The following is a 13747-nucleotide window of genomic DNA, read 5'->3' as shown; positions in this document are numbered from 1 at the left end:
ACCGGCTGGCATGGTTCCTTTTATTCTCGTTTTCCGTTCCTTCTCCCTTCCTTTTTCGTGATGTGACATAACGCTCAGGATGAACTTTTGGTTCCCACCAGACCGACATCGTACAAACAACAGGGTTAGCTCACACCCAGTGTTTATCCCACTATTAGCAGTTAGCAAATGAGTAGGACGGTCCCGCCGCCGTCCGCCCGGCGCCGACCCTTCCGTAAATGTTGCTTTTAGACTGTTTACTTCATTGGGTACAGCTTCGGATGTTGAACTGAGTACTGTGTACTTTATGATCAGTCACGATTTTTGCAATTGGGAGATGGAATAAGAGCTTGCTCTGTCCACTCCACGCATTGGCCAGGTTATGCAGTACCTCTGGGAACGGTGCATTCGCACTGATCACTGTTTGGCCTTGTGGCTAGGACCTTGACTCAGCCTCTTGGCTTTCTAGTATATTATGATTTGACCGATAACGGATAATGGATAATTGATAAAGAATATAGAACAATAAACCTCTACAAAATCCCCGCTCAGTTAAAATTGCGAACTCAAAGTAGGGTTTGGGTTAATTTTGTGATTGTGTTACAAGTTTTAACGTGGGCGCACGCGGCTCATATACAGGTGCGGCTTGTGTAAGTACAAAAGCGGTTATCCTCTCAAAATGTGGTGGGTGCGGCTTATAATCAGGTGCGCTCTATAGTCCGGAATTTACGGTACATAATTACTTTCAGGGTAACACTCGGCTTATGGTTCTCAGTAGTCTGGGGCATAACGGGATTCATTTTTATATGAAGTGACCAGTCAAGTCATGTTTATTTGTATAGCCCTTAATCACTAGAAGTTTAAAAGGGCTGTACAGACAAGTCATCTTCAGTATGAAATATCGGTCATAACAGAGTGTCTTGAGGTCAACATCATTCATAAGCTATAAAATAGAAGTGTGTTTTAAGCCTAGATTCAAACACTTTCACTGAGGTTGCAGATCAAATCTCAGAGGGCAGAGCATTCCACAGTACTGCGGCCCGAATGGAGAATCCTCTTGAACCTGCGGATTCCTTCTTGGCTGTTTTTCAGTAATGTGCCCAACACTGGTCAGCAACCACCATTATCATGTGCCCCAAACCAGATTCGAATCTCTAGTAAGTAAGAACCTAAAATCTTAACTACAACCCCTTGCAAAAAGGATGGAATCACAAGTCTTGGGCAAGCCCTTACTCAAGACAGTTTATTCTGTAGAAAAAACTCAGATCACATACATGAAACAATCATAAGGTCATCCCGATGTGCAACATATTAGCATTCAGAAACACTAAAAGAAATTAAGAAAAAACATTGCAATGCTCAGTAAATGTTACTTTTATAGAGCAAATGCAGGGAAATGAATATGGAATCAGTGCATTTAGAAAATAGTAGTAGAAAATAAGGACACACACACACACAGTAAATTTCATTTCCTGAATTGGGCACCTGGCTTTGATTAAGGCTGCTCATTCATCAGCAGTTAAAACAGTGCAGTTATCACACCTTGGAGGGTTCCTAGACTAAGTGGATTGGCAAGGATTATGGCTCCAACAAGAAATATGTCTCTTGAGACCAAAGACAGTATTGTGAAACTTCTTGAAAAGTGTAACGCTACTCGTCTGGCTGCCAAAGATGTGTAGTCAGCTGTATCAAAGATTTGGCCAAGAAAAACGGCATGGGAAGGTTGTTAAAATCAAGCGTACTGGTAGGCCAAGGAAGATATGTAGGCGTCAAGACAAACAACAAAAGGCCATATGTCTTGAAAACAGAAAATGCATAACAAGACAAATGAAGAGGTAATGGGAGGAAGTTGGAGTCAATGTATGTGACAGAACTGTGCAAAATCGCCAAAAGGATTATCATATAGAAAGCTAAAAGGAAACCATCATTGAAGCTTAAACACAAACGAACAAGACTGCAATGGGCTAAGGAGAGGCAATCATTGACTGTGGACAACTGGATGAAGGTTATCTTCAGTGATGAGTCACGAATCTGCATTGGACAAGGTGATGATGCTGGAACATTTGTTTGGTGCCGTTCCGGTGAGATTTACAAAGATGACTGCCTAAAGGAAACATCAAAATTCCCACAGTCCTTAATGGTATGGGGCTGCATGTCAGGCAAATGCACTAGGGAGATGGCTGTGGTCAAGTTTATATTGCCATTTTGGAGAGCTGTCTTATTCCTTCAATTGAAAGAATAAAATGTTTGGGGATGATCGACTAATTTTCCAAGATGAAAATGCATCATGCCACAGAGCAAAAACTGTGAAAGCATTCCTTGGAGAAAGACGCGTTCAGTTAATGTACGGTCTCCAAAAAGCCCAGATCTCAACCCAATTGAAAACCTTTGGTGGAAATTGAAAATAAATTGTGCACAGCAAGACTCCGACCTGCAAAGATGTTCTGGCAACTGCAATCAAAGAGAGTTGGTACCAGATTGAGTCCATGCCTCAGAGACTGGAAGCTGCCATAAAAGCCAAAGGTGGTGCAACTAATACTAGTGATAGGTTTTGATTGTTATTTATTCGTCTGTTTTTCATTATTCCATATTTTTTCTGTTTCTGAATGCCAATATGTTGCACTTTGGAATGACATTACGATTGTTTTGTTTGTGATATGTGTTTTCTCTACATAATAAAATGTCTGAGTGAGGGCTTGCCCAAGACTGGTGATTCCATACTTTTTGCTAGGGGTTGTATAACATTTCCTCAGGACAGGAATGTAAATATATTTTAAGACAGCAAACACTAGCTAAGAAAGGGCCACTTTTAAGGTTCTCACCTGTGTCTTGTGCACTTAAACCAGTTGAGAATGTCTGTGCAGCTGGTGTAATAAATCTGGTCAAAAGGATGGGCATAAGACTCTTGAACTGTCACTGAATACCTAAAACCACAGGAAGAGAAGGAGACAAGAGATCAGATGTAAATTAAAGTCCCAATCCCTGTGTGTATCAGGCTTTTATGCATGACATTTTAACACCAAAAGAGATTTTTGTGGCTCTTTGGGATTAAATATAACCCGCCCCATACTCCAGTATTAGAACAGACTTCTTTGCATGTCTGAATCACATTTCTTGAACTCAATGCTCTTGGTGCTATAACACATCTCTAAATTCACTATACAATCAGAAGAACTTCTTTTGGTGGACCTTTGTTGGATACATATAAATTGCTACAGCAAACTACTCAGTTATTGCATATTTTTTCTTAGACACTAAAGATTTGCCCCCGAGTACTGGTATAGTCAGGGATGCAGATGAGTCTTATGAAAAATATTAGGACAACAGACCATTTAGAAACTAAGCATAGGATTGAGTAAAATCAAAACAGATTATAAATAGGACAATGATAATAAATCTTGACAATCAAACATTTTGACAATCTTCTCTCAACTTAAGTTTAGAAGTCTTACATGACTACTATAATGGTTTCTGTGATCATGCAGTTTTTACTTAACGCCATGGGGGTGATGCACCAAAATCATGTTTATAACCCTTTTGACAAAAAAGTCCATCGCAATCAGTGGCAGACCACACATTTCACACCTAGGCCTTTAATAGGCTCAATCAAGCCAACCTTCAATAACCTTTTATGGCTATAAAACATTTACTGCAGCTATAGCTGTGACATTTAAAAAAACATCAATAACAACATCATAAAATTACAATATATTTTGTAATACTAACACATTTGACTCACCAATAATCCACCTTTCTTTCCTCAAGAAAATTACAAATACTCTATCATACAATTTTTTTTATGTTTCAGTTCCATCATTAAGTTATTTTTTTTCGCCATTGAAGCTAATGCTGAAAGTTGATCCTGTCCTGTAGTATTTCTGGCAATTCAATTTAGGACTGAAAATGTCCGTTTGACAAAAGCTGTAGACACAGGGATTTTGATTGGTTAAAAATGAAATCCCAAACTGAGAAGCAATGCAACCAAGAGGGAAGCAATGAAATGAAGCTGACAGATAATTTGGAATGATTTAATGATTAATCGTGGACAAAATGTAATTAAAACCACATGATTTAGACATTATTTTGAAGGCCCTTAGGGCCCACCGCTGGTTGCAATATTCTCTCACCTGTCATACTCAAACATGCATTTCTCCTCATAAACAATTTTAAAACATAACAATATAAGATTTAAAAAACATAAATTATATGCTCATTAGTGTCCAATATACTATTTTTTTGTCCTATCATATATTTACAGATCAGCATTAATCTTAGTTTAAACATAACTGCTGCATCAATCAGTATTTTGACAAAGGAGGCTGTCAATCGGACTTATTACATTATTTCATTATTTGTAATTAATGTTGATGTTGACTGTATTGTCTGTTGATGCCCTTCCAACATCCATTGCAGCCTGGTAATCCCAGAAGGGGGATTACCCCTCCACAAGGTTGGATTATTTTTCTCATGCTGTGGTTTTTTGTGAGTTTTTCCTTGCCGTCATGTAGGTTTCAGATCAGGGGTTGTTCTATGGGGGTCTGTGTTGCCTTTTGAGACGTTTTATGATTAAGGGCTAATTAAATAAATATTATTTGAGTTTAAGTTCAAAAACTAAACTGCACATCTTAAAATATTTTAAAGTAATTTGAATATCGAGACACTGTAAATGTATAAATCATAATCAGACAAACCTCTCCCAGTGGCTGCAGACGTTTGGATCTTCCAGGTTAAGGGAAGAAGTGACACATGGCAGGGAGGAGAAGGCAGTAACCAATAAGATGAGCCTTTGGCATTGAGGTAGCACGGCCATCTCCCAAATGACTGAACCTTGACATAAAGACGAGACAGGTTTACTTTGCAACCAGCCAATTTTTTTTCATCAATACAAAGTACATTTTTGCATAACATATTATAAATATTTGTTTTATATGTGTGTGTATGTATATGTTTTTTATTATTTTTATTTTTTTTAATAGTAGCGATGTGGAGTAAACCATCAAAGAAAGGAGAAAAACATAATAAAATAGTCAGTTTCCAGTACGAATAAAACATTTACAGGAAACGATGGTGCTCACAGTCATTTTAGAAGGCAGCTGCTTATAAGAAAATAAGGATTTTTGCAATGTCCACAGTTATTTATAAAACAAAAATCTACCTTGGCCGTATCCCCCAAGAGGGGTGACCGACAGCAAGACACACACATACAATAACAAAGAAAATAAAAGGGAAATAAATAGCAAAAAAAACACACGAAAAAATGTTTGGACCATGGCCAACCCAATTGCCCAAACACCCAAACAAGTTAGGCACCTCGGCACCCAAGTTGGTCATGCTTTCGTCCCTCCAGATGAAATGGGACACCAGAAAGCGGCCATGTCACTCGGGTCAGGGTGACACAACACACTCTTTTGTTCAACAGCAGGGCCCGACAACTTTTACTGGTTTACCCCTGCCGCATCATACGGGTGCCCAGCCCATCCTTAAGAACGCGTCCACAATCCCACTATCCTTTCACAACACCTCTCCACTCCTTTCTATCACCAACAAGAGCTCTAGCTTCCATTATATTTAGACCTCTTTCCTGCAATGCACTCATAACACCATCTATCCACGTCAATCGCGGCCTTCCTCTTGGTCCCCTTCCATTGACTTCTGCTCTGTAGATCCTCTTCAACTTTCGCTCCTCATCCATCCTCTCCATGTGTCCAAACCAACCGAGTACTCTCTTATCAACACGCTTGCTCAGTTCCACGACTGCTCCAGTTCTGTCTCTCACAATTTCATTTCTCAGTCTATCCAATCTTGTCACTTTTGGCCCTGTGGTAAGGGGCCCTCTCCTTGTGAGAGGTAAGAGAATTCTCCCACCATGGTCCGCTGTGTGTTGTAAGAGGCGACTAAAGTGGAAGGAGCGAGGGGACTGGGGATCCTTTCCTCTCTATCTCTACTCCCTAAGAGACAGCAAGGCAAAGAAAGGGGGGCGGAAGATCGAAAGGTCTCGCAAACTCTAGTTATAGGGTCATTAAATGTGAGAGGATGTGGAAGTAAAGCGACTGAGTGGAAGAAAGAGGAGATCAGAAGGATGATGACTAAAAGGAAGGTTGATGTGTTAGCCTTGAGTGAAACAAAGATGAAAGGAAAGGGTGAATTACAGCTTGGAGGTATGTATGGTAGAAGGTGTAGAGTTACAGGCGGACATGCTAGAGAAGGAGTGGCTGTGCTTGTGAGTGAGAAAGCAAAGGAAAAACTGGTGGAGTGGAAAGAGATATCTTCCAGATTGATGTGGGTGAGGTTGTAGTGGGGTGTAGAAGTATGGATGTTTATAAGTGCATATGGACCTGGTTCAGAAAGAAGCGCTGAGGAGAGAGAGGAGTTCTAGAAGGACTTGTCCGAATGTGTGGCAAGTGCGAAAGAAGGGTGGAAAGTGGTAATACTAGGTGACCTAAACGCTAGAGTGGGTGATGAAACGGTTGAAAATGTGATTGGTAGATATGGAGTACCAGGAAGAAATGAGAGTGGGAAGAAATTGAAAACAAAAATCTAAATGCATATAAAAACAATTTTAATTTGTGACTGTAATTTGACTTTTATCCATATCATTATTTCAACCATTCATTCAGCAATTCATAAGTCAGCATGATAGCAAATCAAAACTTATTCATGATTCAAGATTCAAGATTGTCTTAGTTCTCATTAACATGAAAATGTCAATGAAATTTTCTCTGCAGTACTGGTGTACAATGTCAGGACCCACTTGCGTTACGTTTCTCTCAGTTTTATTGGGAAGAAAGGAAGGGATTGCACCCACGATCCGGTGATCGCTGGCCGCGGGAGGCAGGTCGCTCTGAACGCGGAAGTGGGACTGGCGAGCGATGGCGGTGTCGGAAACAGAAAAACGGGTCAGTAGCCGGGAGAAGAGATCAAAAACGTGGTCGGGAACAGCAACGAGTCGAAAGCCAGGAGAGGAGAGTAGACGTTGTCAAGATCAAAAAAACGTGTCGAAGCCGGGGAACAGACAGGAGCAAAAACAGGAGTGAGTCAGGGTCGAAAAAGCTTGCCTGGAGTAAACTGAGGTTTGCAGACAGACTGACAACAGGTGACAGAAAGAAATGGGTTTGAATAGAGACAGGGAGCCAATCGGAGTCCGAGGCAGTTGGCGCCAAATGAGCGGGCACAGCTGCTTCGCATCAGTAATAATGACAGAACCTCCCCCTCAAAGGATGGCTCCAGAAGTCAAAAAAAAAAAAAAAAAAAACAGGAACCCACAAAAAAACTCAAAAAAAAAATCCCAAAGTAATATTCCACCGAATGAACTGATTCCCAATCATCAGCATCGGGGAGCGGCTCCGGAAGTAAAAAAAACGGGAATAGAAAAACCAAAAAGAAAAACCCCAAAATTATTAATCCTCCGAATGGACCGATGCCCCATCATCAGCACCAGGGGGCGCGGCAGAAGCAGGATCCGGAGGAGACTGAGCAGACCGGCAGGAGTCGCAGCGGGATATCTCAGACGGGCGTCGGGACAGGTGGGCGGACGGAAGTCGAGGCAGGCGGGTAGACGGGCAGGCAGGCTCGAGACAGACCGGCATCGAGACAAGCCAACGGGCAATCCGGGCAGGCAGGCAGAGGGACGTAGAGACAGGGGGGCAGACGGTCGTCGAGACCGGTGAGTCAGCAAGCTAGTGGGCGAACCGGGCAGCAAACGGGCCATCCGGGCAGGCAGGCGGACGGGACATCTGGGCAGGCAGACGGACGGTCCAGGCGGGCAGAGGGACGGTCCAGGCGGGCAGGCGGATGAGTCAGGCAGGCAGACGGACGATCCAGGCAGGCAGACGGACAATCTAGGCAGGTAGATGGATGAGTCAGGCAAGCGGACGGAGGAGTAAGACTGGCAGACAGGCGAGTCGGGCAGGCGGATGCACGTGTAGGCAGGTCTGGCGGCATTTAGCCCCCCGCTCCAGAACCGCCCCCGTCAGCCAGTCGAAGTGAGGGTTGTATTGAACCAGCCAAGGATGACCCAAGACAAGCGTTTGACCACGGGAGGGGAGCAGGTGGACCCGGATGCTTTCGAGATGGTTCCCGGACAGTCTCATCTTTACTAGCTCCGTAACGTGTGTCACCGTGCCCAGCAGGTGACCGTCCAGAGCTTGAGCAGGAACTGGGGTTGGAAGGGGAACAAGCGACTTCTCTCACTGCATCGCCCCTGGATCCGACGATCAATCTGAGCCGTGAGCGCGATGGCCTCATCGAGACTGGTAGGCGGAGAATGGGACACTAATTCGTCCTTTATGTAATCTGCCAGGCTGTGGAGGTAGGCGTCCACTAACGCCTCAGAGTTACAGTTACTTTGACCCACTAGTGTCCAAAAATCGATCGAGAAATCGGCGATCATGCGCTTTCCCTGCCGTATACTCATCAGGGACCTCGATGCGTCGGCTGATGAGGATCCCGTGTCGAACACTTTGAGCAGCTCCTGAGCCAAAAGATCAAAAGAGGAACACGCCGACGACCCTCGTTCAAATTCCGCCGTTACCCATAGTCGAGCCCTCCCTAACAGATGGTTGATAGTAAATGCCACCTTGGCCGCCTCTGACACGAAGTTTCGGGGTTGCAGGTCAAAAATTAGTCGGCAGTTCACAATAAACGCTCGTACCTGAGCGGGATCGCCACAAAATTTTTCTGGAGAGCCTACTCGCGGCTCCTCCATTCCGATGACGGCGAGTCCGTGGACGGGACAGGCGGGGTGTGCGACGGCAAAGCAGGAGGAGAATTCCCGGGGGCGGGGCCGATGCATGCAGCTGCTGGGCAAAAACCTCCGGGAGCGCATCCAGCCATTGCTGCTGGCGCTGAAGCAACTGTTGTTGCTGCCAAACAAGTCGAAGAATAGCGGACACGTCACCCAACATCCGCCTCAGTCCGATATGAGCGCTGCATGGCGGAGGGGGTCTCCGTCTTTCTCCGATCGGCGCTTGTGTGAGCGTTCACTGGGTCCTTTTACTGGTCAGTCCGTAATGTCAGGACCAGAAATGAGACAGGACCCACTGGAGTTACGTTTCTCTCAGTTTTATTGGGAAGAAAGGAAAGGATTGCACCCACGATCCGATGATCGCTGGTCACGGGAAGCAGATCGCTCTGAACGCGGAAGTGGCACTACCGCGGTGAGCGATGGCGGTGTCGGGAACGGAAAAAACGGTCAGTAGCCGGGACAGGAGAGCAAATAGTGGTCGGGAACAGCAACGAGTCGAAAGCCAGGAGAGGAGAGTAGATGTGGTCAAGATAAAAAAACAGGTCGAAGCCGGGGAACAGACAGGAGCAAAAACAGGAGTGAGTCATGGTCAAAAAAGCTTGCCTAGAGTAAACTGAGGTTCGCAGATGGACTGACAACAGGTGACAGAAAAAAGTGGGTTTGAATAGGGACACGGAGCCAATCAGAGTCCGAGGCAGTTGGCGCCAAATGAGAGGGCACAGGTGCTTCGCATCAGTAATCATGACATACAATGTTGATAAAGATGTTTATAAATAAAAACGGGGATCAATGTTCCCATGTAATATAGATTTCCTGTATTATATCTGTAAAAATAAAATTGCTCTCATGGACTACCGCACAATCATATTGTTATCATCAATTCTCTTCTCATGTTCAGTGCAGAAGGTACATTTTTTTTATCATAACCAACCAGTTTTATCAAAGTAATAAAGTAGAATGAACTTGCGAGAGTTGTTTGCATTTTACTTCTGCTGTTGCACTTTGTTGTACAACAGGATTTTTTTAAGCAATTAAATTGCTTTTTTCGTCTGATGAGATTTTAATAAAAGTATTTAAAATAAATATGCGGGTCAGTTTTTTTTTACAATATGCAATTCAAGCAAGTCAGTGCAAATGTTACTTTTTTTGTATTTTATTATTTATTTTGGCATTGCATTTTGGTTGGCTCTGGAGGTAGAGCGCTCGTCTTGGGATCAAGAAGTCGCAGTTTCGATTTCCCAGTCCTCCAAATTGAATGTTGAAGTGTCCTTAGGAAAGACACTGAACCCTGAATGCCCCTGATAGGCAGGTAGGCACCTTGAATGGCTGCCTCTGAGGGTGTTTGTGGACAGGCAGGTGTGAAGCCTATTGTAAAGCGCTTTGGGATGTCTTCAGTGACTTGAAAAGCGCTATGAAAATGCGGACCTTTTACTATTTATTTTGGTCTTTCAGCAATGGACTACACATAGGTTTGGGTTTCAGGCCAAACCTTTCATTACAGTGCCTTTCTAATCCATAAATCAAAATGTTTTTAAACACTAGTGTGCGGTAAAATGTTTTCAGGTGTGACTCTGGAAATTGCCCATTTTCACCTTTCCAAAAACTGTATCTTTGCTTTCTTCCAGCGATCAGTCGAGTAACTGTAAAATTCATCCATATCAGTAGGTGCCATCAGATAACATTTTTTTTCTTTTTATTAACTACCGTATTTTCTGCACTATAAGGCGCACCGGGTTATAGGGCGCACCCCGAAAAAATAGTTTTTGGTCCTATTTTTGACATACATAAGACGCACCGGATTATAAGGCGCTACAATGGGAACGTCGACAAAACAGTCAGATAGTTCAGTCAAACTTATTACCCCCTTAACATTCCCAAAGCTTGCAAAGAAGCAAATACGTGTCGTAGACACGTGCAGATGCGGTGTCCGTACGATGTCACTCAAAAGCATCGTTCCATCATTCGGAAGGTTTAAGTCTTGGGATTCAAGAAATGCCAACCATTCCTTAATTTCTATTTTATTTTTCGCTCGCAACTTTACTGTGCATATGACAATAAACACTTGGAATTGAGTTTAATTTAAAAATAGACACTCCATTCCATCCATTATCTGCACCGCTTATCACAGAAACATCGAGTTCAGTCTGAAACAAGATACAGGGACAATATAAAACCCGGAGTAGCTCACCGAAGTCGTTGTGTTCATAATAATGTGCAGCCAATGTCCTCTTATATCCGTGAGGGTAGTAAATCCAGGAGAATCAAATATTTACAAATACAGAATAGAAAAAAATGCTTTCTCTATGCCGTCAGCCACGTGCTATACGCATTCATCTTTTTCGGCCAATTGCAGGCTTTGTTTTGCCGTTTAAGCCAATGCCAGCCTGTAGATGATAAAAAGGATCCGCCCTTTGACCTCCGAATAACTTTAGCCAATAGTGATCGATTTAACTGATGATGGACACGTCTTTTTTGGCCAATTGCAGGCTTTGTTTTGCCGTTCAAGCCAATGCCAGCCTGTAAATTGTAAAAAGGATCCTCCCCTTGACCTCCGAATAACTTTAGCCAATAGTGATCCATTCAAATGATGATTGACACATTGGTTAGCCAATGAAACGCCGGTAAATAAATCCCAGCATACACCGCGGACTACTTGGCGTTCGGGGGAAAATCTTGTCGGCGGCTGCAAGTTAGTTGCAAGACTTTGTGAATTAATATTGATCCATAAATAAGGCGCACTGTATTATAAGGCGCATGGGCAGCTTTTGAAAAAAATAAAGGCTTTTAGGTGCGCCTTATAGTGCGGAAAATACGGTAGTTATCTGCTCATGAGGTATTGGGTGGTTGGTTGGATTCCTTAACCACTTAAGTCGCAGGGGCACAATTTCCTGTGTTAACTACAGCTGGTGGCACCCATCGCTCTCCAGGCCCAGGGTAGTATGTTAACTTATTTTGTTTGGTAAGGTCGTTTAAGATTACACTTTAAATTAATGCTATGAATCAAATAAAGTAAATACATTGCACATATTCTTAATTATTTCAACAATTATTTTTATTATACAAAACAAAACAAAATGAAAAAGTTAGAACGTAGTCAAAAAATAAATGTTCGAATATCAGATCATTTCTGCTCATTTTTAAGGTGTTGTCCGCAATTGGAAAATGTTGTACTTGCCACCGCCATCTTCTGGCCGAAATCATCATTGCAGCTTCTGTCACGCTTCTTGTTTTGTGCATGCTAGTACGTAATTATCCTAGCAGTGCTGGAATAAACTCTTCTTTTTTTGCTTTTTATGGGGTTCAGGGTGGCATCTTGACTGTTTTTTAAACAACCCTTTTGTTAATTTGAACATTATCATCCTAGACTAAAGGAAAACAACAAGCACAAGCATGAAACCCCTCTCCAAACCCCTTCCACACTGACATACACTCCTCCAACACCCTAACCCATCTTTCCCTCAACCAACTACTTCCTGAGCCACGGTGACCATAAATAATTTTAAAAAAACTTTTTACGGTCAATTAAGGCAAAATTATACTTTAAGTTTTTTTTTTAAATCATAAAACAGCAGCAGGGTACTTACTGTCTTTAGCGAATGGTGTGCCTCAAGAACTTTTCATGACAAAAAGGCTTTTAGACTTGAACAGGAAATGAGACTTTGGTAGATTTGTATGGGTTTTAATGTGTACTGTATATTTATTTTATGTTTAAACTTACAATATAATTATCCTGCCACGAACCAGAGCAGGAAACCGGAAGGAGAACCCAATCGCGTAACGTTACTCACAGTTTATTGGGGAGAAGAGGAATGAGTGCACACTCGATCCGAAGATCATGGGTTGCGGAAGTAGATTGAGCGGAACGAGGAAGTGGTCAAAATCAAACAGATCGGGCCGAAAATAAAACGGGATCAAAACGCAGGCAAAACGGGGATTCACAGGACTTGGCATATCACAACAGAGTCCAGCAGGAGTTTTGCAGACGCTTCGACAACAAACGACTCAAAGGACAGCGTTTAAGTACTCCCAGGGAGCAATCTGTCAACGCCTTTCAGCTGGTGTCCATGGGCTGGGCCATTTGGGCGCCGTGGCAACTGTGACAGAACCTGGCGCCACACGACGTGGCCAATTGGGCGCCGTGGCAACCGTGACAGAACCTGGCGCCACACGGCGGGGACCAATTGGGCGCCATGGCATCCGTGACATATCCAGCACCAAAAAGTAGAGTTAGAAAGCCTGGAGCTTGACTTAATCAATCGATCAACACGTACTTTGACAAAATTAATTGAATGCTGACGAAAAAAACAAGATAATGTTATGAGCACCATAACAATGACAATAGATATTGCAGAAAGTGCATATCTACATGCTAATGAGTGTGTGTTGTATGTGTGTGTTGTTCTGCATCAATACAGTGATGTTAGGTCACTTCTAAATATTATACAGTGCAAGTGCTGCACTGAATCACACTCTGAACTGCTGTTTGGTGCATGTTCAACAGTCAGAACTCGGGACCTGACCTTACAACCGAAGGCAGAGGGAGGATTCCCTCTACTCTACGGGGGTGAACCCCAAAATAAGGGTACAAGGCTGGTGTCATCTGATGTGTGACTCTCACCGCAGGCAATTCCAGAGTAGTAGGAAATCCAACCCCTCTCCACAACTGAGAGGTGACATTCCATGTCCTAAGAGCTTCTGTAGATAGGGATCGGTTCACCTCGGTCCCCTCCTTTGGCTACTGTCTGGCTCTCTACCTTACTGACACCTTTGTCCGCTCCAGTAGGTGGTGAGCCCATGGGAAAGGTGAGCTTGGACCGGCCACGAGAAACTGGCAATCAGACCCGCCTGCAGGCCTAGCTCCAGAAATTGTGGACCAATATTCTTAAACATCATAAGGGGTCTATAAGCTGCACTTTGCCTTGCCCATAAGTGCCAAATTTGGCCCTGCATTGCTGGTAGCTGGAAATAAACACGGTAAATCGTAACTGTGAGGTAGACGTGTTAACCAGCTTGTCCTCCACCATC

General features: G+C 43.3%; 1 protein-coding gene and 1 pseudogene across 4 annotated transcripts in view; one reads left to right on the top strand and one right to left on the bottom strand.

Moving 5' to 3' along the window:
- megf10 (multiple EGF-like-domains 10) overlaps window positions 1-13747 on the bottom strand; it is a 103178-nt gene that overhangs the window by 81603 nt on the left and 7828 nt on the right. For 3 of the 4 annotated variants that reach the window (XM_088355761.1, XM_088355762.1, XM_088355763.1), the window contains exons 2-3: window positions 4671-4806; window positions 2802-2903 (exon numbers count right to left, since the gene is read on the bottom strand). In XM_088355761.1, the coding sequence (XP_088211887.1) occupies window positions 2802-2903; window positions 4671-4806 (238 nt within the window). Of the gene's footprint in view, window positions 1-2801; window positions 2904-4670; window positions 4807-13747 lie in introns of those variants that run through there. The other variant, XM_088355764.1, reaches the window with a different exon arrangement.
- On the top strand, window positions 251-392 carry LOC148351241 (U2 spliceosomal RNA; annotated as a pseudogene).

This window comes from Urocampus carinirostris, chromosome 16, assembly GCF_059441175.1.
Source record: "Urocampus carinirostris isolate Australia breed hairy pipefish chromosome 16, RoL_Ucar_1.0, whole genome shotgun sequence".
In the NCBI taxonomy this organism is placed as follows: Eukaryota; Metazoa; Chordata; class Actinopteri; order Syngnathiformes; family Syngnathidae; genus Urocampus; species Urocampus carinirostris.
The sequence above is the reverse complement of the archived record's forward strand: the minus strand, read 5'-3'. Positions and strand labels throughout refer to the sequence as shown.